The sequence below is a fragment of the Brienomyrus brachyistius genome, chromosome 8, assembly GCF_023856365.1.
Source record: "Brienomyrus brachyistius isolate T26 chromosome 8, BBRACH_0.4, whole genome shotgun sequence".
Classification (NCBI taxonomy): Eukaryota; Metazoa; Chordata; class Actinopteri; order Osteoglossiformes; family Mormyridae; genus Brienomyrus; species Brienomyrus brachyistius.
The window spans coordinates 8,836,156-8,862,801 of NC_064540.1; the positions used below are offsets into that span (position 1 = coordinate 8,836,156).

Here is a 26,646-nt window from a genome sequence, read left to right on the forward strand (position 1 = left end):
TTTGCATATCCCATCATGCTCTCCTTTATTAAGACACACACACACATAGAGAGGTAAGGATGAAGCTTGGCGTCTGAGCACAGGGTGAGCATTTATCTGGCAGCCCGGAGCAGATTTTGGGAGTTAAGGGCCTTGCTCAAGAATCAAACCGTGATATGACTGTTCTATTGATCATGTGATCTAAACAGGCGACCTTCCCATCACAGACACAGTCTCTTCTCCATGTTACATCTGCTAAATTGGTTGGTAGATGAGGGAGAAACATGCGGAGATGAGAAAGGTGGACGGCGGCGGAGTAGAGGATGAGGAATCAAGCGGGACGGGCCATGACCAGAGAGAGGAACATCTCCAGAGTTAGAGGGTAAATGTTTAAATGCTGTGTTCAAAGAGACTGCGCTAAAAATCTGAAAACCAGCGCAAAGTGCAAAATGGCTAAAGACTAACGCAAAACACGGCCTTGTTTAATGTAAGGGGTGTTATCATCAGGGCTTTTGCTGGCCAGACAGTGAGGGGAAAGACTCCATGGAATTCGAAGGTCGACTTTACGACCTGATGTGTAAAGACAAGATACAACAATACTCTGAAAGTCACGTACGACGATCTCAGTGATTTTTAATTTGCAGTTTTATTTCAGAAAACACAAAATTGCTTCATAGTATTCATGATCTAGTATGCTTACAGGTGACCATAAATGTTAACAAGAGATGGCAATAGAGCGCATTTCAGATTCGGGGCCCGCAAGCCCATTTAAACAGAACGAAATGACAAGGGAAGGGAAGCTAGCAGAATTGCACAGAAGTCAGAATTTGGTCACGTTGACTTGACATGAAGAAAAATGGAATTTATAGAGCAAGGCAAAGGCCTCGTCTTCTCCACTTTGGTAACATCATTACAGTACATTGATCAATGACTACAGCAGATCAAATTGCGGATTCGTGCCTGGATGTTCCTGGTAGCTGTTCACTTACGACACTGTCACGTTCGCAGGGTGCTCGAAAGTATGGCTCAATTTCGTGGATACTGATTTTTTTTTGCTCTTTGGTGTTAAAACTCAATTTTTGGTTTTTAGGACGGAGAGATGGTAACATTTTGACCCTGCGTGTGATGGTGCGTTTTCACATCACCCCCCCGAACCCCCCCGAAAAAAACCACTTCAGCCGAGTGACCGAGTCGCTCCACTTTACACCCATTCCCTAGTTAGTCTGGTTCTAGCGGCAGATGTGTGCTTTGCGTCCTCCGCCTCTAACTGGGCTCTGGGAACCCAGACATGGCCTGGGGTTAAACCAAACTGTCCCACTCGCGTTCACCTGACTCCACAGACCTTTCCAGCATAACAGTAATTGTAAAAAAAATTATATACAAAAAAAAAATCAGGAAAATATCATAGTGTACGGAGAGCCTATGGAATAAGAAACCTCTCTTCACATGTTGATGTAAGTTTGATGCACCACAAAACTTTATATTACATTATTATTTATATTAAATATGCACTTATTTTTCACAAAGAATTTAGCATTCCCGACTTCCTCTGCTGAACAGCGCCTAAAGCGGACAGAGCGCGTGTATGTGGTATTAAGCTGGTTTAGAGAGAGGACTTGTTTCCTACACTTCAGGACTAGTTAAATTGATGAGCATTCTATAGTTCTTTGTCTCCACCCACCCCAGATCTGGGCCTTCTTAAATCCACAAAAATGGTGAAACCCTGTTATACCTAGAATTACACTTCATTTAAGGAGCAGAAGACTAACCTGGATCGTACTATGAGTACAACCTTGCTTTGGGATGCAGGAACGCACCTAAGAGATGCACAGTGCAGCAAACAGGCCACCGACTGCATAGTGAAAGGTCAGGCACCGAGACTGATGTACCCGGTGGTTCCCCCTCCCTAATAAGGTGGACCAATCCCAAAAAAGGGGGTGTGGCTCCAGCGGTGCCTCTGACTGGCCGGCCCAGGAGCATCAGGAAGAGAAGCAGAGGCCACAGCACTCCATGCATATCTCGAGGCAGTCGGCCGACTCGCAGCAGGCGTCGATGATGCCGCAGTCCATGTCGCAGGGCAGGTCGCAGTCGCCGCATTCGTCGGAGCCGCAGCAGCAGCAGAAGCAGGACTCCTCCGAGGAGCAGGAGCCGCAGGTGGCACAGTCCAGCATGATGTTGCAGAGAGTCAGGAACTCACAGAAGAGGCAGGCGAGGATGCAGTGGACGCAGCAGTCTGGGGGGCAGGACCGGGAAGGGGTGGGGTGAGGAGGGAACAGGACAGGGGGACCGCACATGTGTCAGTGCACACAGAGACCCTCAAAAACAAAGCATGATATCTGCAGCTCGGTGTGTAGAGACAAGCACGCTGCTTGGATCGGAGCTGGTCAAAGGCCAGGCTTCACCACCGGCACCCCAAAGAAATGTCCCCACAACATCAAAAATAACAGGTTTTTATTTGGTCCCCACAATATAATATATACATGACCACACATACGCACGCACACGCAAACGCAGGCGCAAGCTGAGAGGCCACACCCACCGTCCTGCGCCTTGCTCGGGATCTGCGAGCTGGTCGACTTAGAGCTGCCCCGGCTTCGCTTGCTGCCCTGGCTGGTGAGGGAGGGGTTGGACTGCAGCTTCCTGGGGGGGCCCTTATGGGAAGCGCTGCCCGGGGAGGAGCCCGCCGCTGGGCGATCTCGGGTAGGCCTCGTCCCGTTCTGCCTGGTGCTGTTGCAGTCCAGAGAGCAGCTTTCTGTGGAGTGGCAGGGCACTGATCTGGCCTTCGGCTGACCTGTGGATTTGATTCACACGCACACATATGTAACACGACAGGTGGAAAAGGGGCAGAGCATGCAGCTGATTCAGATTCACACGCACACATGCAGTATGACGGCTCATCCTTTGGAGATTCAGATCATCTTCCTGTAATAAAATCCAGTGTCCAATTCAGTGTTTCCCAGCAATGTATTTAGCAGGGCTGCCCCTACTAATTCACAGCTAAAGACAGACACACAGAGAGTAGATCTGCTCTCCAGCTGACTGTCCCATCTAACAAGGTCAGGTCACGTCCCAAAGAAATTTCTGATCAGGACAAACAGTCCGACTGAGGAGTCTGAGGTTCTTCCCAGTCTGGTCAGGAAATCGTGGGGGCGGCTATATTCCTCCCAGGCTAACGACTGCAGTTTCTGGGTTCATGCTGACACAGGAACAAAGAGAGCAGTTGTTAACCCACATTTCGGGGGGGAGACCGTTTACGAGTTCTACAGGACAGGCTGGGTGTCTTGTGTGCCGCTGCTCCTGGGGGGGGCCGTCGGGGCTGCGACAGAACAACAGGGTGCCGCTCCTACAGGTGTAATTAGGGTCGTGATCCAGCAGGTCTCTTCTTCTTCCCCATCTCCACCCAAACCCATTATGTGGAGACCAGCAGCACGCCAACAGCTGCACAAAACTCACACAAAAGCAGACAAAAGACACCTGGCGTGATTGTTAGCGAGAAATAGAGGCACGTAGGGGGCAAACAAGCAAATAAACAAGCACGTAAACTTCAGGATGTTAGGTCCCAGGAAACAGACACGTAAACATGCATGTAAGAAGGGAATTCAGGATGTAAAGTCCCTGAAAAAGACAACAAACGAAAACAGCAGTGGCATTTAGGGGGGTATTTGCCGGGTGACTTTAATTAAATACGTGCTTTGGTTTGTTTACACTGACAGCCCAGCTGAAGCGGAGTCTGTGATTAGGGAAGGACGGCGACGGCGTGTGATTAAAGCTGCCCCTTTGGGTGCTCGTTTGAGGTCCCACGGATACTGCGGACTTGATGAATATGCTGGACACGGCAAAACTCGAAACATCAACCCAAACTATACAGTAGTGCTGTTTGGCTCAATGGGTTAAGGCCCCATATCTGTGATCAAAAGGTTGCTGGTTCAAATCCCACGGACAGCAGAGTAGTTCCACTGTTAGGCATCAATACCGCCCCCCTCCCCGGGACTCTCTGACCCTGCTTTCTCAAATGTACCTTGCCCTGGATAAAAGCAGCTATTAAATAAATGTAATCCCAAAAAGTTTGCAGCTGTCAAAAATGGGCCATTCAGCTGCTAAGAAAAATTGTTGGTTAGGGTTTCCGTCAAACAAATGTGAGAAATCTTTCCTACGCTGTTTCGGCTTCCCCTCAACCTGCATCTATTCAGCAGCCATCTTCCTCGAGCTCGCGCGCCAGCTACGAAACGATTAAACATCAGCGTGCCCAAACACATGCGATTAATTACTTCAGCTGGTTGGAACATGTTGACGCACCGAGTCAATCGTGATGTAAAACCGCCTGGATTCTGACTCGCGTGTGTGAGCCACTTTAAACAAAGCTGAAGCCAGCTATTCATGGATAATTTCATCATCCTTTCATTTTGACAGGACGGGAAAAGGTTAAACCCTTGGTTCTGCTGAACCTGTCCTTTCCAGCTACACGTTGTTGGTCTCCTACCCTGTTGGTGTGTGACAATCCATATTTTCATGTGTGTCTCTTTCATTGATAAAAGAACAAGGACAAAAAAACACAAAATGGAATGGTGGCCTAATATTATGCTACGCATCCTTTGGAATGCGCTACTTTGCTAACTTATGGATTTTATGGACTGCTTAGCAATGGCACTGAATTTCACAGATTGCTTAATGATATACATTCTTTGCCTAGTTCACTGCTTTCACACTCCAGCAAAAGTGCAAATTCATAAAATACTGCTAAATCTTTGTGTCAGGGTCAGTGCCCTCTGATCCCTTCTCCTGTGCCCTTTCCCCTTTGCCACTCTGGGTCATCCTGCCTTTCCTCCTCTCTGTTCCATATGCTCAGTCCCTGTTTGGCCAGCAGATGTCGCTGGCCATCCTGTTCCTTCCTCTGTCTAAATCCTGAGTCCCCAATGAGTCTTCCCTGCTCCCTGAACCACTATTTCGCTCGGCGGGCTGAGTGTATGACTCAGACTGGGTTGTAGGTTTGAGACTGGCTTGAAACCAACCTCTCCTGTTTTGTTTTGCTTAGTTGTGTTTTTTTGTTTGTTTATAGTATGAGTCTCTTGTTCTCAGTTCCTTCTCATGGTTTTGCCCTCCATTTGATTTGTGTTTAGTGCCTTTGTGATTTTTTAAATATTCTACTTTTGCTTTAGTTTCCTAGTGTCAGATTGTGTTCTAGTTTGTCTTAAGATTCTTAGAGATTTCAGTAATTGTCTTTGTTGCCAGTTTTCCTGTCCCAGTACTTAATTGTTCTACCCATTATCTCCTCTGATTGGTTAATTGACTGAGCTACACCTGGCCCGTTTGCCATAGTTCACTGTGTTTGTTTAAGTGTCTGTGCCTGTTCTGTCCTCCGGCCTATTTTTGGTCCTTTTGAGTTTTGCTAGCATGTTCTGTTCTTCAATAAGCCCTCTTGTTGTTCTGTGAGCCGTACGTGGATCGTCACCTTACTTCCCGCCTGTGCCATAACACGTCGCTTTTATTTTACTACATAAAATGAAAACTTGGAAAGAATATGAACATAGACTTGGAAATGGAAGCATAGAGTTATTTTAATGACTAAAACTGACAAATAGTCATAAATTTTGAAGCTAATCTCTGACTTTACAATCTAATAATCAGCGTTATATTTAAAGCCTACTTTCATACTACGCTTGTGTAACAGTCTATGCATAATAGCAAGTCTTGAAGTTTTTTTTAATTAAAATTAATCGCCATCATCCTTAAAAAAGGAAACTTAGCTTTAAGCAATTTTTTTTCTAGGTATCTCACTGTGAGCTCCATGTGGGTGTACAAAAATGATTTAGAAATCATTGGCCGGCACTGTTCCAAAACGAATTGTAATTGGTCCGCTAGAGACGAATCCTCTTTGCAGAACCCAGCCAATGAGCAGGTCCCTTTATCTCTTGCATCACCTGTCCTCTGAGCGCTCATCCTGCTCCAGCTCCTGTAGGATTTCACATGATTAGCTGGACCGGCAGGTTTGCAAATACAGGGTAATTTTGACTGGATATCGCAGTATGGAGGTGTAAAGAAGCGCTTTCTTAGCTGACGACACTGGCAGTAATGTGTAAATATGAAAGAAGAGAGGGTCTATTTCGAAAGGGGCCCGATGCAGAAACTCCGGCTTCCCGTCATTAATTAAAGCAAAGATTTCTCTTATTACTCTGTTAGCTTAGTGGGAAGCATCTCCTCACATCTCCTACACCCTGAAGTTAAAGCAGCACCTGTTTGTGACCTTCTGAGCCTGCAGACAGGCCAGTGTTACTTGGCCGCTGCTTTCGCAGGGAGGAGGCCCAACCCCCCCCCCCCCCCCCCCCCCCCGCCAGCCCCACACTGGGGGGGGGCACCCCTCGTGCCAAGTGAAACAGACCCCAATGCAGAAACCTGAGCAGGACGTGGCGTCTTTGTGACATCGCCTCTGCGCCATCGCAAATATTTTCATGTGTGCTTTTGGGCCTAATAGCAAAATTCATTTCCAGAAAAATATTACCTAATTCCACGGAAGGTTCACTAGCCGCTGTGTCCTGGGAGAGAGAAAGCAAAAGCCTTCTTCATACGCAGACTAAATACACCTGAAGTATGACTGGCCATAAAACAGATAGCATTTAGGGATTATTATTTTTGGACCGTGCCTGAGATCACAAAACAGCCAGCTGCTTATAAATATTTTCTGTGCGGTAATTTCAAACGTCGGCCCAGATGTTTCGAATTATCTGAGTTTCTGGAGGCTCCTTACGATGTATCGCCTCTTTACGGTCGTATCGCCAGTCAACAGCGCCTGTCTCCCAGACCTCTCTTTCGCTCGCTCCTCCTACATTTTTTAAAAGCGAATACGGCCCTCTGCAGCGGGTCAAAAGAAGAATGAAGATTGTTAGAGGTATGACGAGCGAGAGCTAAAACGAGCTGAAAAATGGCCACCACCTCTGGCTCCTACCCATAATTCTTCACTGCAGGGTGCGCGTATGTGTCCCGGAAGGTTTGCCTGATTTAGTCTGCCGATTCTTTTTCCACAAAAAGCATTATATATCACATTTATGGCTCCTTTGTCATCTTCAGCCAAGAGGTGAGCGACAGATAGAGGAAAAAAAAGAGGTGTTTTGTTCTCACCCCGGAGAGAAGCACTGTGGCAGTGATGACGTCATACATCCTCCTGATTCCCATCAGCTCAGAAAGGACAGCAACAATGGAAGCCCCCTGGATCCCCTCCCTTCCTCCGAAGAACCTTTACTGAAGCCAGCAGTAACCGACTGAGAATAAGTCACGTTACCTGCAAATTATCCCACATGCTTCTTCCCTCGCTCCGCAGCATCGATCCCCCGCACCGTGTCTCGTCTCTGTGTATTGGTATCTCATTACGACTCGGTCGTCCTCCTTCACTCGCTTGTCAATAAACGTCGATGGGTTACAGTTGCCACGTAAGCCTTAACCCCGAAACCTTTATGTGAACCATAACAGCGAGGACACGCAGAGCCAGCTGAGATCCGCGCGGTATATGAGGAGGGAGGATAGCGCAATGTCTCCCCTGTGGTGCGCAATGGGAATATTTACAGTAACGGCACAACCTCGGGGTTCTGACCAGCGTGTATATTTAGTAAGACGTCCCGCTGCCTGTCGCACACCTGCACTCCTGTTACCCCGTCAGGCGGGGAGGGGGGACACAAAGCCAATCTGTGAGTGTTGAGCCTCTCCCTCAGCGAGATACGCTCACACTCTGCCAGGCCAGTCAAAGCAGAAACCCCCCCCCCCCCCCCCATCTGAAACGGCCCAGAAAATACTGGGCTGACTTTTTCGTTTTCAGAAGAAAAAAACTCCCCAATTAGAATGCCACAGGTATGGCTGTATTCCCTAATAAGAAAAGGTTTGAGAAATACCACGCAGACCAACTGCAAGACAACCCCCCCACCCTTTTCTTCTGTGTCATATTTGTCACATACGGTCCATTACCGGGGTTCCTGACAACTGCCGAAAAGCCATGGGGAGGGGGCTCAGGAACGCCCCCCCCCCCGACGTGACAGCCACATCCGCAGTGAAGGAACTTTGACGACATCTCAGCAAAGCACGGAGACTGTCTCCCGGGCTCCCTGAACTTGTGGGACGGGGAAATGTCAAACTATAAAATTAGTCCATTATGCGAAGCCACATTAGAGGCCGCAGCAAGCAAATCAACTGCAAGCAAACAGTGCTTCTTATAGCACAACGCTGGCACGCTAAACGCTGCTGGGGATTTTATGGCCTGCGATGGTGTCAGCTCTCCTTCGTTCTTTCCTCCTGTATTCCTCTTGCAGCTAAGATTCAAGGTCCTTTAATTGTCACATACATAGTCATACAAAGTACAACACGTGGTGAAATGCATCATTTCTAAGCTGAGAGAAAGATATTCTTCACAGGGTATTTGTGTCAGGGTAGTAAACACTGGGCGGGGTGGGAAAAGGGCTGCGTGGGGTTTCTGGGGCATCTGGAGGGCAGTTGCCGCTGTTGCCCCCACAAGTGAGCACCGAGCTGCTCTGCAGGATGTACTCTCCTGGGCGTGGGATGTGCCGTGAGCTGTGTGCCTCCTAACCGCCACGCCACCTGCTGGTCATCTCCCATGATGCCCAGGATTTACTCCTAATTACACGAGTGCGGAAGTGAGCAGCTAGAGTTCTGTGACGTACTCAAGGCAATGAGTGCTTTAAGGGGGCGGGGTAGGGCTGGAAGGGCCGAGGGGGAGGTGGGGGACATAGCATGCTTGGCCTGGGCCTCGTTTACGGGCAGGCCTCTCTGTGGGTATGCATATATACAGGCACAATGAATCGCCCCCAGGTAGTTAAAAATAAACAAATAAAGAGCAAAACGAGCCATTTGCGTGAAGCGGTCTGGCCACAGGCAGACTGGGAGGGAGTGGCCAAGGCGCCTCACCGGGGGTTACCCTGGAGATGGTGAGGAGGGAAGGGGGGGGGCTGAGTCACAGACTGCTGACTGTTCACCTCTGACCGACTGCTCTGTTAAACCAGACAGTCTACACCCACCACTGGGGAACTGACCCCATCTACACATGCATGTGATATACCATCAATAACCAGACAAATCAGGGACTAAAAAACATGGACATTTGTATTTATTTAGTTGACTCTTTTATGCAAAGTGATTTTGAGAAAGCAGGATCAAATAGTGCCTAGAGCAACTGGGGCCTTGCTCAGTGGCCCAACAGTGAAATCACTCTGGGCTTTGAACCAGCAACCTTCTGGTTGCAGCGTCCTCGTCCACTGCTCTGAGTGTACTGTTTCTTAACTAACAGGTAAAGGTTATATGCTACATATGCTATGCAAAAATGCCAGGCAGTGACTAAATGGAAATATGGGCATGAGTAGAGGGGCCAGGTAGATTTTAGCTCTTTCCCTCATTCGGACACACGCGACAGTCCCAAGCTCAGGAACAAGAGACAGATGAGGCATAAGAACCACGATGGCCGTCTGTGCACATCGTAGGCACGTGTGAAATGTGTTTAGGGGGAAATCACCGTGCAAATTTACCAGGGGATAAGAGATAATTTGAAGGCACGGTTCCTAAACCCAGAAGGCAGCTTTCCACCACTTCCCCAACCCTCCCCCCCAAAAAAAATGAGGGGATAGGCATCCCGAAAGGAATGGAGGATGGAGGGGGGACGAGGGACGATCAAATCACCCTTAATCCCTCCCGTCTTGCCTCATTTCAATGACAATCTGGAGTGATGAAGAGCCTAATCAGAGAATTTCAGGCCAGTAAATCAAAGCACAGGTTTTTAAGAAGTTTATTTCCCTTGACGGGTCCCTTCAGAAGAGCGATAATAAATGAGGGGGACAAAGTCCTGCTGAGAATGAATAAACGCTCCCTTAAATACCTCACGGAATAAGGCAGAATTCAAGAGACAAAAAAAGCGCTGGAGAATTCCTTGGAAGCGGTCAGCCGGGTCACCGGATCGCTGGGACGTTTATCAATCTGTAGACGGCAATTTTCGGGGGGGGGGGGGGGGGGGGGTCCCGCATTTCCTGCGTCCCGGCTTATGGGGTCTACAAGATGATGCGGCAGGAATGGGGGGGCGGGGTACACATGTAAATCTATGAGGAGGCAACAGTGATGGGGGTGAGAATTAAAAATTACTAAGAAAATGATAAGAGATGGCGGTGGGTGGCAGGGGTTCCACTGCGGCTGTGTCAAAACAGGGGTGGGAGGTGGACCCGCATCAGTCTGACATTTGCTGATAAGTTCTGGGCTGGCTTTCGGGAATGACTGTGCTGTTATTTGTTTTTGGGTGGGGGGAGGGGTTAAATAGCGGACTAATTATGGCTGACATGCCAGGATCTTGTTGAATTTCGCATAGACATTCTGTGTGAGGCAGCAGCTAACCACCACAGCCTCTCCTGTCTCTGTAATGTTCCTATGGAGGGCGCTAGACTGTGAAGGCCTGCTCACACTTTGCCCTGTGGGCTTCCTGCTACTGGCCTTGTAGTTGCATTAGTTGCATAAGGACTGAGCATCAGAGAACATTGTCCTGTGACACCGAGCATCAGACATCAGAGAAAGCTGTCCGGTGACACCGAGCATCAGACATCAGAGAAAGCTGTCCTGTGACACCGAGCATCAGAAATCAGAGAAAGCTGTCCTGTGACACCGAGCATCAGAAATCAGAGAAAGCTGTCCGGTGACACCGAGCATCAGAAATCAGAGAAAGCTGTCCGGTGACACCGAACATCAGAAATCAGAAAATGCTGTCCTGCACAATTGAGCATCGAAAATCAGAGAACATTGTCTGGCAATACTGTGCAACAGAGAACAGAGAAAACCATCCTGTGATGCAAAGCATCAAAAGTCAGAGAACACTGCCCTGTGACACTAAGCATAAGAGAACAGAGAATGCTGTCCTATGACTCTGAACATAAGAAATCAGACCCACTGTCCTATGACTCTGAACATAAGAAATCAGACCCACTGTCCTATGACTCTGAACATAAGAAATCAGACCCACTGTCCTGTGACTCTGAACATAAGAAATAAGACCCAACTGTCCTGTGACTCTGAAGATAAGAAATCAGACCCACTGTCCTATGACTCTGAACATAAGAAATCAGACCCACTGTCCTATGACTCTGAACATATGAAATCAGACCCACTGTCCTATGACTCTGAACATATGAAATCAGACCCACTGTCCTATGACTCTGAACATATGAAATCAGACCCACTGTCTTGTGACTCTGAACATAAGAAATAAGACCCAACTGTCCTGTGACTCTGAAGATAAGAAATCAGACCCACTGTCCTATGACTCTGAAGATAAGAAATCAGACCCACTGTCCTATGACTCTGAACATAAGAAATCAGACCCACTGTCCTATGACTCTGAACATATGAAATCAGACCCACTGTCTTGTGACTCTGAACATAAGAAATAAGACCCAACTGTCCTGTGACTCTGAAGATAAGAAATCAGACCCACTCTCCTGTGACACTGAGCATGAGAAGTCAGAAAATGCTGTCTTGTAGCACAGACTTCATCTAATTTTCTGTCACCTTCCCAACAATATCCTCATTCACACATTTGAGTCCTGGGAGCAGAGTGACATCACTGTGCCCATTCTCAGACGTTCTGTCACACATCCAGAATCTGCTGACATCACCACTACATGGGCTCACAGCCCAGCTGCGCTTCTGGGTTTCTATATTTACTCATTTATCTGGTAATGAAACAGAGGTCAAACTGTCTGCGTCGGGTTAAAGGACGGCTCTCAAAAATAACAAGATAGAGCTGAGACAAATAAAGTGACCTCTCATCCATTCCTCAATGGCGGTGCTGGACGTTTATTTAAGGGGTGAGCAAAGGGTGAGCAAAGCTGTCTCAGAGGGGTCCATATAAATATGATGAATGAAGGAAAAAAAATATTTTTCTCGTACACACTCATAATGAACAGTGAGTTTATAAATGTTTGTTGAATAAACATAACCAACGTTTACAAAATCATAAACACCAATCATAAAGACCAAGCCTAATCAAATCCAGGACCAAACATGAACTCAGACTGGATTAACCCCAGACTAAACCTAGATTAAACCATGACCAAACAAGAAGTAAAATTGCACCAATGATCAAACAAGAGCATGCATAGCCTGCTTACATGCAGTAGAAAACTAATGACTGGTTCTCCGCATAGGGTTAGCTTTGCTAAAATAATAAAACAGGACTATAATTCATCATGTGCACTAAAACATATATACGTACAAAGACGATGTCTAAAAGACGGCCTATATCAGCACGAGCAGGGCTTGTGGCTAATTTAAACGAGACATGAAGCAGTCAGTGCGCAATATGGAAGTCTGTAGAGGACATGCATAAACTTTTTTTTTATTTTCATTATCTCGAGATCACGACATATTTTTCTTCTGATCTCGACGTAACCCATGTCACTTCCCCATGATCTCGAGGTTTAGTATTATCCTCATGGACGAATGCATTAGATTTTACTTTGATCGTGCACGGACTGTCCCAATCAGAATCATAATCAGAAGACTTTATTATTCCCGGAGGAAATTGCTCACATTGCGACTGCGCAATCACATATAAACACAAAGACAAGAATAATACAAGTATAAAAATAAAATAAAAAAAATAAAAATAGGAATTAAGTGTAAAACAAATTACGGCACTGTTGAACATTCATTCATCCATCCATCCATTTTCCAAACCACTTATCCTACTGGGTTGCGGGGGGTCCGGAGACTATCCCAGAAGCAATGGGCACAAGGCAGGGAACAACCCCGGATGGGGGGCCAGCCCATCGCAGGGCACACTCACACACCATTCACTCTCACACGCACACCTACGGGCAATTTAGCAACTCCAATTGGCCTCAGCATGTTTTTTGGACTGTGGGGGGAAACTGGAGCACCCGGAGGAAACCCCACGATGACATGGGGAGAACATGCAAACTCCGCACACATGTGACCCAGGCAGAGACTCAAACCCGGGTCCCACACTGTCTGTCGGTGCTACAAAATTGTCATATTAGTGTTCGTCATTTGAGAAGGAGGATCACAAATTTGCTGTTATACCGTCGGAGAAATCTGAACGAGTAGTCAGTTTCATTACCAACTAACAGGAGAGTCCGGGACGTCTCCGTGTTTACTGGGTGATGTTTGAAAGATGTCGGTTTAAAAAAAAAGAAAAAAAGAAGGCGTGATCTTGAGATAATGAAAAGAAAAAAAAAGTTTATGCATGTCATCTGCAGACTTCCGTAGTGCAACGCTTTCATGCTGCTATTTGTAGTGCTATTGTACTGCAAGTGTGTGACCACCTCTCATTAGGAAGGTAACACAGTGTAATACATTATAAATACCTGCTTAACTCCCACTGCTATCAATACCGCGGTGTGTTTTGGATCATGTAGGAACACGAGCCCCTGCCAGAGCTTTTAGCCAACGACGTGTCAGTAAGCAGCAGACACAGGGTACTGCTGCGTCGCGATGCCTTCAGGGCTACTCGGAAATTACAGTTTTCCGCTTAAATCTTTGCCTGATCTCCTCATTGGTATATTTTAATGTTTACAGTACCATTTCCAGCGGAGTGGCACTGGGGGTGGCAAGGGCTCTGTTGGGGGTGGCAAATGCCACCCCTGCCACCCCATTGGCTCCGCCCCTGCCAGGCCTGCCACCCCATTGGCTCCGCCCCTGCCAGGCCTGCCACCCCTTTGGCTCCGCCCCTGCCAGGCCTGCCACCCCTTTGGCTCCGCCCCTGCCAGGCCTGCCACCCCATTGGCTCCACCCCTGCCAGGCCTGCCACCCCTTTGGCTCCGCCCCTGCCAGGCCTGCCACCCCTTTGGCTCTGCCCCTGCCAGGCCTGCCCCACGGACTCAAACCACCCATTAGAGAAATAGATCCAATAAAGACAATAACGCAGGTCTGTGATTGGCTCAACGTGGCAAAGCAGCTGGCAAACAGCTGGACATAAAGTGGTGGGGGGGGGGGGTCATGCCACTGCCGGCCGTTGGCACGCTGTCTGCCTATTGCTTAAGTCACTGGGCTGCTAAGGCCAGAAAACACAGGATGGGTTTGTATCATGCTGTAGGATGTGCATCCGGGTGTGATGGGGGCCGACTCTTGGCCGGATTCGAGAGGCCTATGCCTGATTTGGCATGTCCTGCGATGGCAGGGACAGGCGAGGATCTTACTCCTGCATTAACATGGAGATCCATGATATACGAGCAGCAACGGAAGACAGCTATTTTACGAGGATAACCGAAATGTGCAAACGGCTGCAGCGCCTCTAAGTACAGCTAGATGAGATGTTCTTGGTGACGCTTCCTTGCCTAATGGTTCCTTGCCTCGAGATCTAGACTTAGTTCCCGTATTTCTTTGGCCCTCGCGGGTACGGCTGGGGACGCCCTGGCAGCGAACGGCGGAGCTGGTAAGCTCTGCTGGCCCACTTTTGCCGGCCCCAGGAGGCAGTGAGCAGTTGGACAAAATGCAGATCAAGGAAACAGCCTGTGGTAGGATAGCTGCAGCCCGGCTGCCGTGTGTCAGCAAACGCGGGATGACATTAGCCCCCGACACCCCCTTCAGCCAAAGTACCGAGTGGAGAGGGAAGGAGGTGGGCGAATGACTTCCGTGCCAAGCCAGCGTATCCACTGCATGGTCCTGAAGAAAATTAAAACAAATAAAGGCAGGTCTGACGCTCTGACTTCATACGTCAAAGGTTACAGGTGAAGCCAACAGAGTGAATTACCCATCGGTCACTAACGCAAAGCTGCCCATATCAGACCGCCTTTGACTTATAGTCCTGTCTAAGACGTAACTCCTAAGGTCCAGCTTTCAGCACAGCTTTCAGTCCTTTTCCACCAGAGGGATCGCCGCAGCATGCCATCTCTATTGTGATGTTCTAACAATCATGGTTTCCACGGAATAAACATGCCAGTTGAATAGCTTTTCGACTGCTAATCCTTAGCGTGCCGTTCGGCAATGTGTGTCAGCTATGGAACCACCCAGTGTGCCTCAGTAATGGGGGATTCCTCTTGATTGAGAAACCTTCACCGAGTTCTGGGGGAGGGTGTGGTCCCCCGTCCCGGACACACCAGCTTGTGAGTCAGATGTCAGAGTTTGGAAAAGAAGCGACACTTCCAGAACTCTCCGTCATCCCGGGCCTGTGATTCACCACAACACTGCTCTCCTTTCCGGGCAGAACGGAGAGCATTTGCGTCCCTCCCGGCCACAGCCACAGCAGCCCCAGCAGCCCCTTTCTGCCTTTTGAAAGACTTACATGTCACGTTCTTGCTGCTGGAGGAAGGATCTGGTTGCGACAGGCTGTTGTGGCTCTCCTTCTCCTGGTCGCCGTGTTCCTTGACGAGGCTGGCTGTCTCCTCCTGGCCCCGCAGCCCGTCACCCCTCTCTGCATCTGCGTGCCGCCAGAAGAGGAGGGGTTAGAACACACCTGCTCGACAGAGACTCCGGGGCCCCCAGTCAGATACCCAAAGCAAAGAAAAAAATGAGCATGTATTAAGGTTATTATGGGGCAGTGTTCTATGTGGTTACTCTGCTAAGCTCGACCTATAAAAGGGGCATTAAATGGATCCAGAAAAGCGCCAGTTAACAAAACTCTGTGGTCGGTGCTGTAGCCTCGAGACCAAAAGAAGCACATTTCCTGACCCACGACACCCGGAGCACGCCTGACCTCATAAAGGCATCTTTCCAGATAAAAAAACAAACAAACAGCTGGTTACCATAAACGCCCCCCCCCCCCCACCCCCAAACACACACCCACCTCCACCCGCGGGGCTCAGCTTGGGAGGGCCATGTCACAAAGCCAGCGATTTACGATCCCAAATACCTCCGTTGAAGGCGGGGGGCGGGGGAGGGGGGGGGACGCTACGTGCAGAACTCCGTGAACCGGGGCGACCGACCGGCACTCGCCTCGTGCTTTTTTTAAAAACGCATCCTCTGGAGACGAACGGGCTTATTATGGGCTGGTAATTACATGGGCCCGTCCCAGACAGCCGCACCGCGACTTCAAAGCGGCAGGTTCTGAGCGCAGAGGCCTTTGGTTGCCTTCCTCCCCCAAACGGGAAGCAGCTGCACTCTATTTGCCGTCTGATAAACACGCGGCATCGCCGTGCACTCAGGCCTGGCGCCCTTCCCCTCCCGCCTCCTGCCTGAATCGGAGGGGAGCTGAAAAATAGGGAAAAGTTTGAGGTATGGCAGGAGAAGGCAGGCTGGGAGCCTGAGCGTGAGGATCCCGTGTTCACTCTGAGCTCAGGCAGCGGATGCCGGGCCCGGCTAATCGCAGGAAACCTTGACTGGGCCTTGCAGCTAACTTGTCAGCATCTGTCTGTAACAGTGCCGACCGGCTCGCCCTCAGAGAGGCCCCCGCTCCCAGACGTGCTTGAGCTCCACTTTCTCTGTGCGGTAAACAACTGCATCCATGCGGCTGTCGGCTATTAGCTAAACCAGCAACTGCGCTCTTGCGAGAGGAGCATCTGGGAGAGGACCCAATCGGAGGGCTTTGGGAATCTCTGAATGAGACGGCCGGCTCCAGACGTTCAAGTAACTGATTATATAAAGTAGACAAAAGGGCAGATTTAAGCAGTGCAAGCCAATGAAGGTCATATGTCACAGTCATATGGTTTGAAGACCACAGCTTGTTTGTCATCCCAGCCATGTACACAGTGAAATAACGTTCCTCCTGCCCCCCTATGCAACAGTTATGACAGGACAGACATTATATGGCAAAAAACAGTTTTTGGAATAATATACATAGTAACAAAAGAATCTACACAATTATTAATGATTTAAGGGGAGGGGACTATAATTTACTAACCATAACATGAAAAACATTTTACATTAGAGACTGTCACTCTTGTCTGGTCAGGTTGACATATCTTTTCATTCTGACATGTTAAGTAAATTGCTGCCATCTATACCAAGGAAAGACATCTCTGACTTCACCAGATCACTTGCCAGCAGGCAAACAGGATCCACCACCAACGTCATCACTTTCTGCTCTGATTTCTGACATTCAAATAGCATTTCAAAATGGAGCACTCACCTTGAGGTTTAATCATGAGGTTTAACTCAATCAAGCACAAAAATGTCTGGAGGACAGCAACTCCACTCACAAAATAAATAATCGGATAAAATGATGGGCTAAAAAGTTGGGATTTTACACCCGAAGGAAAGGCGCAAGAGAAAGTTTTTAATCTTTGCTGTGGATCCACGTAGACTTGTGATGGGCACAAATGATCCACTTCCCCTAATGAGAAGCAGAGCTCAGCAGTCTGGTGTCAAGATCCCCCTGAATGCCCAGCTGATTAGCCAAACCACACCGGCAGCAGCGCTAACGCTAATGCTAGCACAAACCCAAGATAGAGATCGGCGAAACCCATGGAAGGCAGTGCCTTCCTCTATTCAGAACGCTTCTTGTGCACTTGTGCTATGGCCAAACATTCAAATTCAAGATTCCTCCTTATGCAAACATGCTACGTTAAATCATTTTAGAATTCCGCTATTCCTTAGCTATTCAAATAACTAATATAAACACTTCCACCTCCACCATCATCAGGACAACTGCTTTGGATGTGGATGGGTGGATGGATGGATGAGTATAAATGCTGCTTAATCATGTTAAGCATAAAGGAATCAAGATTTTTGTGTTTGTAGCACTAATGAGGCCATTCATTTTATTGCTGACAATTGTGTATAAATCTTGTTTGCCAGTCTTTGATGTATGCTTATTTAATCTTGTCATACTGGCACTGTAAGTGCATCTTCAGAATTAATGCGTGACAAATACCGGGTATAAAATACTTAAATGTCCAAATGCTAATTCACTGCAATTAAGGAGCTGAAACAGTCATTATTTTGTTGAGTAGCTGGTCCTACTGCTGTGACAACAGTCAGCAACAGTCTGGCATAAGTCTAAAATGGACATGAAATCTAAAATGAATGAATGAATGAATAAAACATTCACATCTATTGAAATTTCAGTTTTACATTCATTCGACAGATACTTTTATCGAAATTGGCATTTTTGAGAAAGGAGTGTCAGACAATACATGATGAAACGGGGGGGGGGGGGGGTTAAGGGCCTTGCTCAAGGGCCCAATGGCAAAATCACTCTGACCCTGGGATTTCAACAAGCAACTTCCCAGTCACAGACACAGCATCGTGACCCAGTGAGCCACATAACCCTCCGTTTTGTTTGAGAGTCCCAGTCAAAGGTTAGTTGGATCGCAGAGGCCACCGGGCACAGATAGCAGGGCCACTTTCTGCAGGAGGGTCATAATGAACTTTGGGGGTCGTTAACTGACGAGTCAAGCCTCAGACTGTGTGCTCTTCTCCTTAATGGCTTCCTGGGAAGTCTTTAATTCCCTCCTACTGTGAACACTTTGGTTAAGTGTCATGATGAAGCACTGTGAGAACGCAGGAGTTTGAAAGGGCGTGTGCAGTAGGTAGCGTGCGTGTGGATAGTGTGTGCGGTTGAAGGAATCTAGAGCACAAGTCTCTTGTATCGGGCCTCAGAGTGTGGAGATTCAATATCCCTGTCCTGTCGTTGGCCTGAGTGGACATGCCATCCTCAACGGCAACCCCAGGAAGCTCAGAGAAGGCTGAACAGAGACGCATTCATCCAGGCACACCATCTTTCCCAGAAAGGGCCAAATGAGAGGCCAGGAATCAAGGCCGTGAGCTAAGCCCTCTGGGACTCGCCAAAAAGTAGCACGGAGCCCAGGGAGAGTTTTCAGAGAGATCTCGAGATAAGCCAGCCCCCTGCCAGGGAGAGCATTACGCAGCGTTTTACGCACTGGTGCAATCCATTTTCTATTGCATTCTATGGTTTATTCTCGCATTCCACTGCTGCTATTGGCAGACGCAAGCTGGCAGCTTGTAAAATGCAAAACGCTCTTGGACTCAGTTGAGAAAAAAAAAACAACAACAAAAAATATGGTAAAATGCTGTGGGTAAACTGTGAGACCCATCCTGGATGGCTGTGTGGGAAGTTCATCACCCTGACTACTAACGAGTGCACTTCACACCCCTTTGCAGCCCGAACAGCCCGCAGCTGTTGTGGCGGCATCAAAACTGGTGGCTCAACTGTGACCTGTACTGCTCGGTAGAAGCAATGCATTCTGGGGTGGAAGGGGAGGAGAGGAGACAAAGATGCCCCCTCCCCCACTTACCCATTCCTCCCAACAGCCCCGGGGCAGGCCCATGCAAGCTTACCGTCAGTCTGCCCACCCTGGCATTTTGGCAACTATACTTAGGTTCAGTTTGGGGAAACCGCAGTGTCTGTGGTTTTGGAGCTAGAGGCAGTCAAAATAAGTTTTTTTGGGACTGTCAGGGTAGATGTGTGTCTGACTGTGCCTGTCTGTCTGTCCCAGGATGGTATGGCTGTATGCCCCCAATTGACTGTGTGCCAGGGGTGGGCTCGTCCCCTCCCAAACAGGAGTTGGACACATTAGAGTTGGGCAAGATGGGAGTGCAATATTGGAAACCTCCCCCAACTCATGCCGAGATAGTCCTGTCCACCAAACCAAAGACGCCCCCTCCCGTGTCCCTGATTCCTCCCGTATGCTTTATCAAAGTCCTCAGTCCATTAAGCCCGCCAAACACATTTCATCTTTATTACGACGCAGAGACAGAGAAAACGTTTCAGAGAATCGAGCCGTTAGTTAATTACTCAGATCCAGCCGTCTCTGCATAACGGTAGGCACGGCGCGGGGAACAGGTGGCGCCGGAGAGCCGGAACGCCTCGCATGGATTAAAGGTAGTAAGCGTGACGCGACTGCTGCGATCCATCCGTCTTTCCCATTGCGTTCCGCGGGGACATCGGCAAAATTCACCGTGCATCGGGGAGATGACCCCTCCGGGTCCAATTACAGCAGAAAGAAAATAATTACGCTTGCAGCTAAATCTACTCGAACGTATTAATAAGTTTTGTAACATCCCCGGCTAAGCTGACGCGCCAAAACAATGGGGACTAATCTCGCTTGTAATGAAGCCAGAAGTGGGTACAGATACCGAGAGCAGCTACAAAGCCAGCAAGCCTGGAATTCTTCCAAACACGCAGATTATTCCGCAAAGAATAAAAACAGTGTAAGCTCATTAAGGCAGAAAATATCTGCCGTTTAACGGAGCTTTGAGCAGAATTTAATTGTGTCGGATTTCATGTTTCAGACCGCATTCCTTTACAAAATATGCCTCCCTTTTTCGGGTGCTGGGTGACACTGTTCTCGTCGTTCTTAATATCTGATGTGATTACGAGGGGGGACACTTGCAGGTTTGATGATCCTGGCTCCCTGTTATTTCGAGGTAGAAGAAAGAGTAAAATTCAGACAAGTTCATTTGAAGAAAAGAATTTAGGCGCGCCCCAGCAAACTAAATCCGCTCCACGACGGTCGGCCTTGAAGGTCACCGGCAATCATAGCGCGTCGTCACGGCTGACGGCTCCCAGCGAAACATACAAAGGCGCCGTGGCCGCATTGTCCAGACGGCAAACCACAAGAAAACGGGGCGTGATAAAATGCCATGCGTGAAGACGCGGAGAAAGCGCCAGCACTGCGGTATCTTGTCCTCCGCCTGCCTTCCGATTCCACGTCAAGATAATCCTCTCCGTCTGTCTAAACGCCTGTACGACATGTCACTCGGGGAGAATCGGTCCTGCACTGTCAATGCAAGGTCAGCGTTGCCTCAGAATTAGCGTTTTTGAACAACACACTTTTTTTTTTTTTTTAAAGAAACGCTCCCGTCCCCAAACCTATATCTAGTCTCTAATTGCACTAACTCCATAAAAGATATTTATGTGTGCAAAATGAGACGTGGAGCCGGGATGGGACCTGTGGGTTATCAATACTCCTCAAATCTGGGGTCACATGAACACATTTGTGCTGTGTAATTCAAATTAGCTCCGCCGTACTGAGAAAAACAAATCAGAACATAACTGTATCTTATCAGAACTAAACCATAGTTTTTATCGTTTCTTTTACATCAAAAAGACATAAAAGGATGGAATAAACAGAGCATAAATTACGTTATAATGGAACTTAAAGATAAGACAAATAAAGATAAGGGGGAAAAACCCGTACACCTGACAGAGCATTTCAGAAGCAGAAAGACGCCGTGAAGCGTGCATGACCCTAATCAGCGACACAAACTTCCCGAGTCTCTCTGGGACTGTGGATCAGACCAGCTTTTAACAGGGGGCTCTCTATTCAAAACGCTCATCAGCATGGATTTTCAGCTCAAACATGCAGCTCTTTGAAAACTTTCATTTTAATCGATGTTTACTGATGAAATAAAACGCTGTGTTAAGTATTTTTAATCCATTGACGATAGTTGCGGGTCAGTAGATATAGAAATTCATGAATAAAATAAATCACAGTACCAACAAGTAACATGATGATTTAATTTAATTAAATTGATGGGTATGTTTGAATTTTTATACTCATAAAAGGTAACCCGCTAGAATGAGCTAGAAAGATCTTTCATCTCTTATGCCTGCAAATTATTACTGCAAAAATAAAAAAATCTAATTATACAATTTTTCCTATTGCAATATACCTGGGCATGTAACATATTTATAACCTTTATAATGTATTTATTAAATCAGGCTTAATAACCTTTAACAGGCACAAAACATAAACACAAGTAATTAAAAAATTAAACCTGGCAAACACCATGTAAGCTAAGACTACTTCTGGAAAAGAAAACTTCCTGGAAGACACTGTAAAGGTAAGTCGGAATATGTGTGAAAACATGCTAGCTGGGGTCTCATGCTTAACGCAGACGCCAAGGCAGAGGACTGACAAACACAGGAGTTGACAGCACGTTTGGTGACCCTACCTGGAACTGATGCTGAAATCCTCTGGGATAAGAGTAGTTGCCATTCAGAAGATTCTGGAGTATAATCACCGCCTGATTCACAAGAACGTCCAACACACGCGATAATCCGCATGCATTTGGACACACATTCTCCTTGGATTAAGCAGCATTTTCCTCTGTCTGCTTCCATGCCCTTCAAGTAGTTGAAGTAACTTGAATCAACTTACTGGTTAACTACCTGGACCAAAAGTTGGTTGCAGGTTATAGCTCCAGGAAGCACCCTCTCATTCATCCAAAGATTGGGAGAGCAGACATCTTGCATTTTGCAATTGAGCCATGTGACCTTGCATGTGAAACAGTTTGAACTCCCAAAAACTCAAGCTGACCCCAACGTCTGGTAACAGATGGGGTGAGCCAGACTCTGGGGGGTTGTGTGCTGCATCTGCATGCTACCAAAAGGAACAGCATGAGTACTGTGGCGTTCAACACTTAAAATGCAGAGAAACCTGCTTTGTGAAAAAAATTAAAAGCTGACAAAATTTGCTTGTCACCTACAGCATATTGTGAGTGTGGTAATTATTTTGTGGAGCTAAAGCCAGACTCACAAAAAAGTCTTTGGTGCCTCAAGTCATATGATAAAAGAGCCCCTTGTGTGAGCACAGAATTTACCGCTAGAAATAATGTGAAATCAGCTGACGAATCACTCGGGCTCAAGGGCAGAATCATAGGCCGAGAGACTTGGTACTGAGCATGCTCACGTTCTAGCGGACGACGGGGGAGCCTTCATAAGGTCTCCTGCCCTCCTGGCCATTTGGGAAGATGGACCTTTCCATATAAAGGGGTAACAAGCTTTGCACCACAGGCTGGCCTTTGAAGGATGCCCCACATTTGTAGAGACCCATAAAAATGGCAGTAACATCCATGCATACCTTAACCGGCTTCCTATGTTGCATCCTCCTCTTCGCCATTTCATGTCTCCCACTCTCCCAAATACGATGCTCTGATGCTCCATTGTGCATCAAATGAAGCCCCAGAGGTGCCTGTGCTGGGTTGTGAAAGTAACAGGCAGGCTACTGCAACATAACAAGTCCAGCAGAGGCTGAAGTCCCAGTGTGGCTGAGCCTTAAATACTGCCATGCTTTGAGGCTCCTAAATCCATTCCTTGAGTGAATCAAGGTGACACCAAAGATAGCCGAATCAGTAGGCTACCATGCCGCAGTTGTGGTCCAGCTTTCTGTCTCCGCTGATAAAGGGGGTAAGAAGTCTTTCGATAGCCTAACTTGCATACCGGTGCCCCCAATAATGTCTAGGGCTCCAGGCTGCCTGGCAAGCTCCATAAAGTCAACATTGTCCTTTTTCTGGCATCATTCCCTGCCCCAACCTCTCCCTCTCTATTGGTGGGTCAGAGCGTGGGCAATAGAGTGACCTGGGCAGGGTGCCACCAGCTATGAAAGCAGGTCATTGTGATGCCTCAAAGCCATCCTACATGGCCACAAATGAAGGCTGCCTTCCCAACAACCTCGCTCTTCGAAACATGGGGAACATGCTGAGCAAGACCCTTGATGCAGGCGGATACCTGTAGAGAAGCCCCCCCCCCCCACGTACCATACCCACACCATGTCTTCAGATGGTCCAGGGCTCAAATAACCCACAAGGAAGCACTATTAGCACCAATAGATGGCCTGCATTCAACTAGTAATCCCGAGACATGCTTCTTTGGTCCAAAACAAAGCTGCAGGTAGGCAGGCAGGTACCAGCATGCTTGGCCACGCGTGTGGATGATAGGCTCTTCCTGGTCTCGATCAGGGCATATACTATGCAGCATTTTGCCAACCACACTGATCCCGCTGGGAATTTGCCATGGCAACAGGGAAGGGCACCCATCGCAGATAAAGACTTCCGCGAGTGAATTGGCACGCAAAAAGCACACCGTCAAAGGCGGCCTGACACCATCTCCAAGCCTGCTGGTACAGCCTGCTTGAGAAGACCAGGAAGTCATGGCTACCTCCATATGTGTCCATCAAGCGCCCTACATTTTGCTATAACCAAAGTGGCCATTTGTAGATACTGTCAAGCCTGACCACTAAGCCTCACTATGACGGAAAAAATAGAAAACATACAACAAATCTGGTCCTCATTATAACGGTATACGCTAAACATTAAACATTTCTTTTCCGTAAGCAAAAAAAAAAATTGTTTAGGGGTTAGTTCGGCAGCAATCACCATCTTAGCTTAATTAAGTTCATATGTGACTTATAAGGCTAATTTTCCCATTGTTGGAACATTATTTTCCCCTCGCTAAGCTCGAGGCACTTTCTCATGCCTGAACAGCCACCGGCTCTCATCCCATTCTTACTAAAGCTCATATTTAAAGACAGATACATCTGCTGCATGGACACGCCAGAGAAACTGCGCAGTAATCACTCTTAATTACCCCCCCCCCCCACACCATCCAGCTATTCTCCCTGTCCGGTTTGAGCCAGATTCACTAACGGCTTAGTCAAACTCCCACATGTCCCGTTTTTCATGTGAGTAATCCAAAGGATCCCCTTAAAATGTAGCTGTGGCACCAATACCACGAAATCTACACCAGTGTCTGACTTTGGCTTCATTTCCTGACACGAGTCAGGTGGCCTTGTATAGGTGAGAAATGTCCGGCATGTCGGATGGAGCCTGCCGACGTTTTACAGTGTGTGGCCAAAGCCTGTGTCAGGAGTCGGATGATGTGGAGTAAAACGCAAGGACTTCATTTCCAAGTCTGTTGCTACCTGAGCCAGAAGTGCTGGACAGAGTCTGTGACGTGCCAGGGGCCTCATCGGGAAGTTCTGGCGAGCTCTCAGTGTGCCGCTCCTCCTCAGACTCCAACATCTGCTCACAGGCTTGGGTAGTGGGGCTGGCGGGGTTAGTGGGGAGAGGGTGGGGGCGTTGGGGGGGGGGGGGGGGGGGGGGGGTGGCAGCAGCAAGAATCGTCATGAGACAGAGGGCCAAAAACACCGAGACTCAACAGCTGCCCAGTTTCCCACCGTTACATCATTCAGTCGTCGTTCCTCGATCCGACTTCCATGCATCCGAATGACCAAGAATTTAACAATAAGTCATAATCACCCAAGACTGTTAAGTGGCACATGTGTTGTGACTAAATGTAGACGGTAAATATGATTAAAGTTTCAATGGGAGGCATAGCAGTAAATTAGCTGGGCTAGGTTGACTGCATTTGGTAACTAAGCCATCAGGAACGTGTTTTGCATTCATTTCTACATGCAAATGGAATCGCAGCTGGGGAAAGATGACTTGGGAACCATTAATGTCAATTTAAGTTTCTGATTAAACAGTACGTGTAGTCTTGCCAATATTCCCGATATGACGGTTGTAGGTGGTGATCATTTAATTGACATTGATTAGGAAGCCAACTCCACGCAGAACTCGTAAGACATCTGTTCGTTTTCTTCTCACATAAACCAACAAGCTTTTTTGTCCAGCTGTTATTAGACGCTATTCAATCTGGCGGCAATTAATCCAGTAACTTTGGGAATTAATCTCGTTTTAGCAAACGCATTTCTCAGGTCAGCCGAGTGGCTAGCCTGCAGATATTGCATCACTGCAGTTTAAATGTAGGATTTCAACATAAAGACAGTATGTGATTGTTAAAAAATTAAAATTTATAATGAATAATTTTAATTAAAACACGAAATACCTGAGATTTTGTCCGAATATGTATTTCCCTTGCACATTTCACTGTTTTATATCGGAAGAAACGCCTATTATGAGTTATCACAATGGTCAGAAATTGGCATAACATGCATGACGTTTAGTGGGTCGATTGGGACAATTAGATTCACCGAAGGGCGCTCTGTTAGCACATTCAAAGTGCAAACTGCATTAAAACTACCCAAAAGGCAACACCAATGCAACAAAGAGGGGTCCATAAATTGATTTCTAAAGGAATATTACATCTCGCAACAAAGTTACTTAAGTATTTCGACGTTCCACGTCTGTGCGCAAGAATGATTTTTCCTACGTACGGACCAGGTACCAAGCACTGATTTAACAATTGCATATCAGTTTGGAGATGGACATATTTCATCCCAAAAACGGCATCGTGTTCACCCTTTATTGCATGCATACTCCGGGTTTTTCCCAACGTGCCCATGCACGCTCACACTCAGGGTGACTGAAACCCTGTTGATCAATTTTAAGAATAAAAAAGTCGATTTACAAATAACGCTGAGAAACATAATTAAGAAAACCAAGCAAAATTTCTCAATCAACCCACCTTGGATCTGGAACAATATTCTGTGATATTGCACTAAATCATTCTACCCCTTATAACTACTTTTCGTTACTCTTTTCACTTCTTTACTATCCGGTCCCGTAGTGGATAAATCGTTTCTTTCGCTTTAGTTTCCTTACTTTAGTGTTTTGGTGCAGTTCACGACAATTGATTCAGTTTTCGTGACTCTCACAACTTCAGTTTGACTTTATCGTCATCATCATTATTATTTTTTGGTTAATCCGCTTCTCCTTCGCTGGCTCACTTAAACAGCGCACTGAAGTCAATCTTTGTCCCGAGTTAAAGCTCCTTCAACTTCTTAAAAGTCCTGACAGCACCATCCGCAAACTCCGAAACAGTTTATGCAGCATTCTGCAATAACTTCTTTGTGCCGCGTCTTTTTTTTACTTCGTGTCAAAGTCCAGGATCTGGCTCCATGTGTCCCGTTTTGCACACTTTCTGGGTCTCCTCCACCTTCTACTGATACAGTGCTGAAGACAGCTTCAGTCTCCTCAACAGGAAATTGCATTCAAGGCTGATTACTGCATTTCCTCCAGGCAAAGAAACTTAGAAAG

The 26,646-nt window shown here is 47.4% G+C and overlaps 1 protein-coding gene across 2 annotated transcripts; it reads right to left on the reverse strand.

The window, feature by feature from the left end:
* Nucleotides 1-606: 606 nt before the first annotated feature.
* mdfi (MyoD family inhibitor) lies at nt 607-26,625 on the reverse strand. 2 transcript variants are annotated; one of them, XM_049023807.1, is made up of 5 exons: nt 26,212-26,625; nt 24,570-24,694; nt 15,251-15,385; nt 2,519-2,770; nt 607-2,212 (listed from the first exon to the last, which is right to left on the reverse strand). In XM_049023807.1, exons 2-5 carry the CDS (start codon nt 24,667-24,669, stop codon nt 1,959-1,961), a joined length of 741 nt encoding a protein of 246 aa, XP_048879764.1. In that variant the 5' UTR covers nt 24,670-24,694; nt 26,212-26,625; the 3' UTR covers nt 607-1,958. The 2 variants fall into 2 exon arrangements, with proteins under 2 accessions (XP_048879764.1, XP_048879763.1); XM_049023806.1 differs by having other exon boundaries at nt 26,075-26,623.
* Between the last annotated feature and the right edge of the window lie 21 nt (nt 26,626-26,646).

Coding starts and splice junctions, on each gene's coding strand:
- mdfi (XM_049023807.1), bottom strand. CDS start 24,669: ATGTTGGAGTCTGAGGAGGAGCGGCACACTGAGAGCTCGCCAGAACTT. Junction 2,771..15,250: donor CAGCAGCAAGAACGTGACAT/GTAAGTCTTTCA, acceptor TCAAATCCACAG/GTCAGCCGAAGGCCAGATCA. Junction 2,213..2,518: donor CCCGAGCAAGGCGCAGGACG/GTGGGTGTGGCC, acceptor CCTGCCCCCCAG/ACTGCTGCGTCCACTGCATC.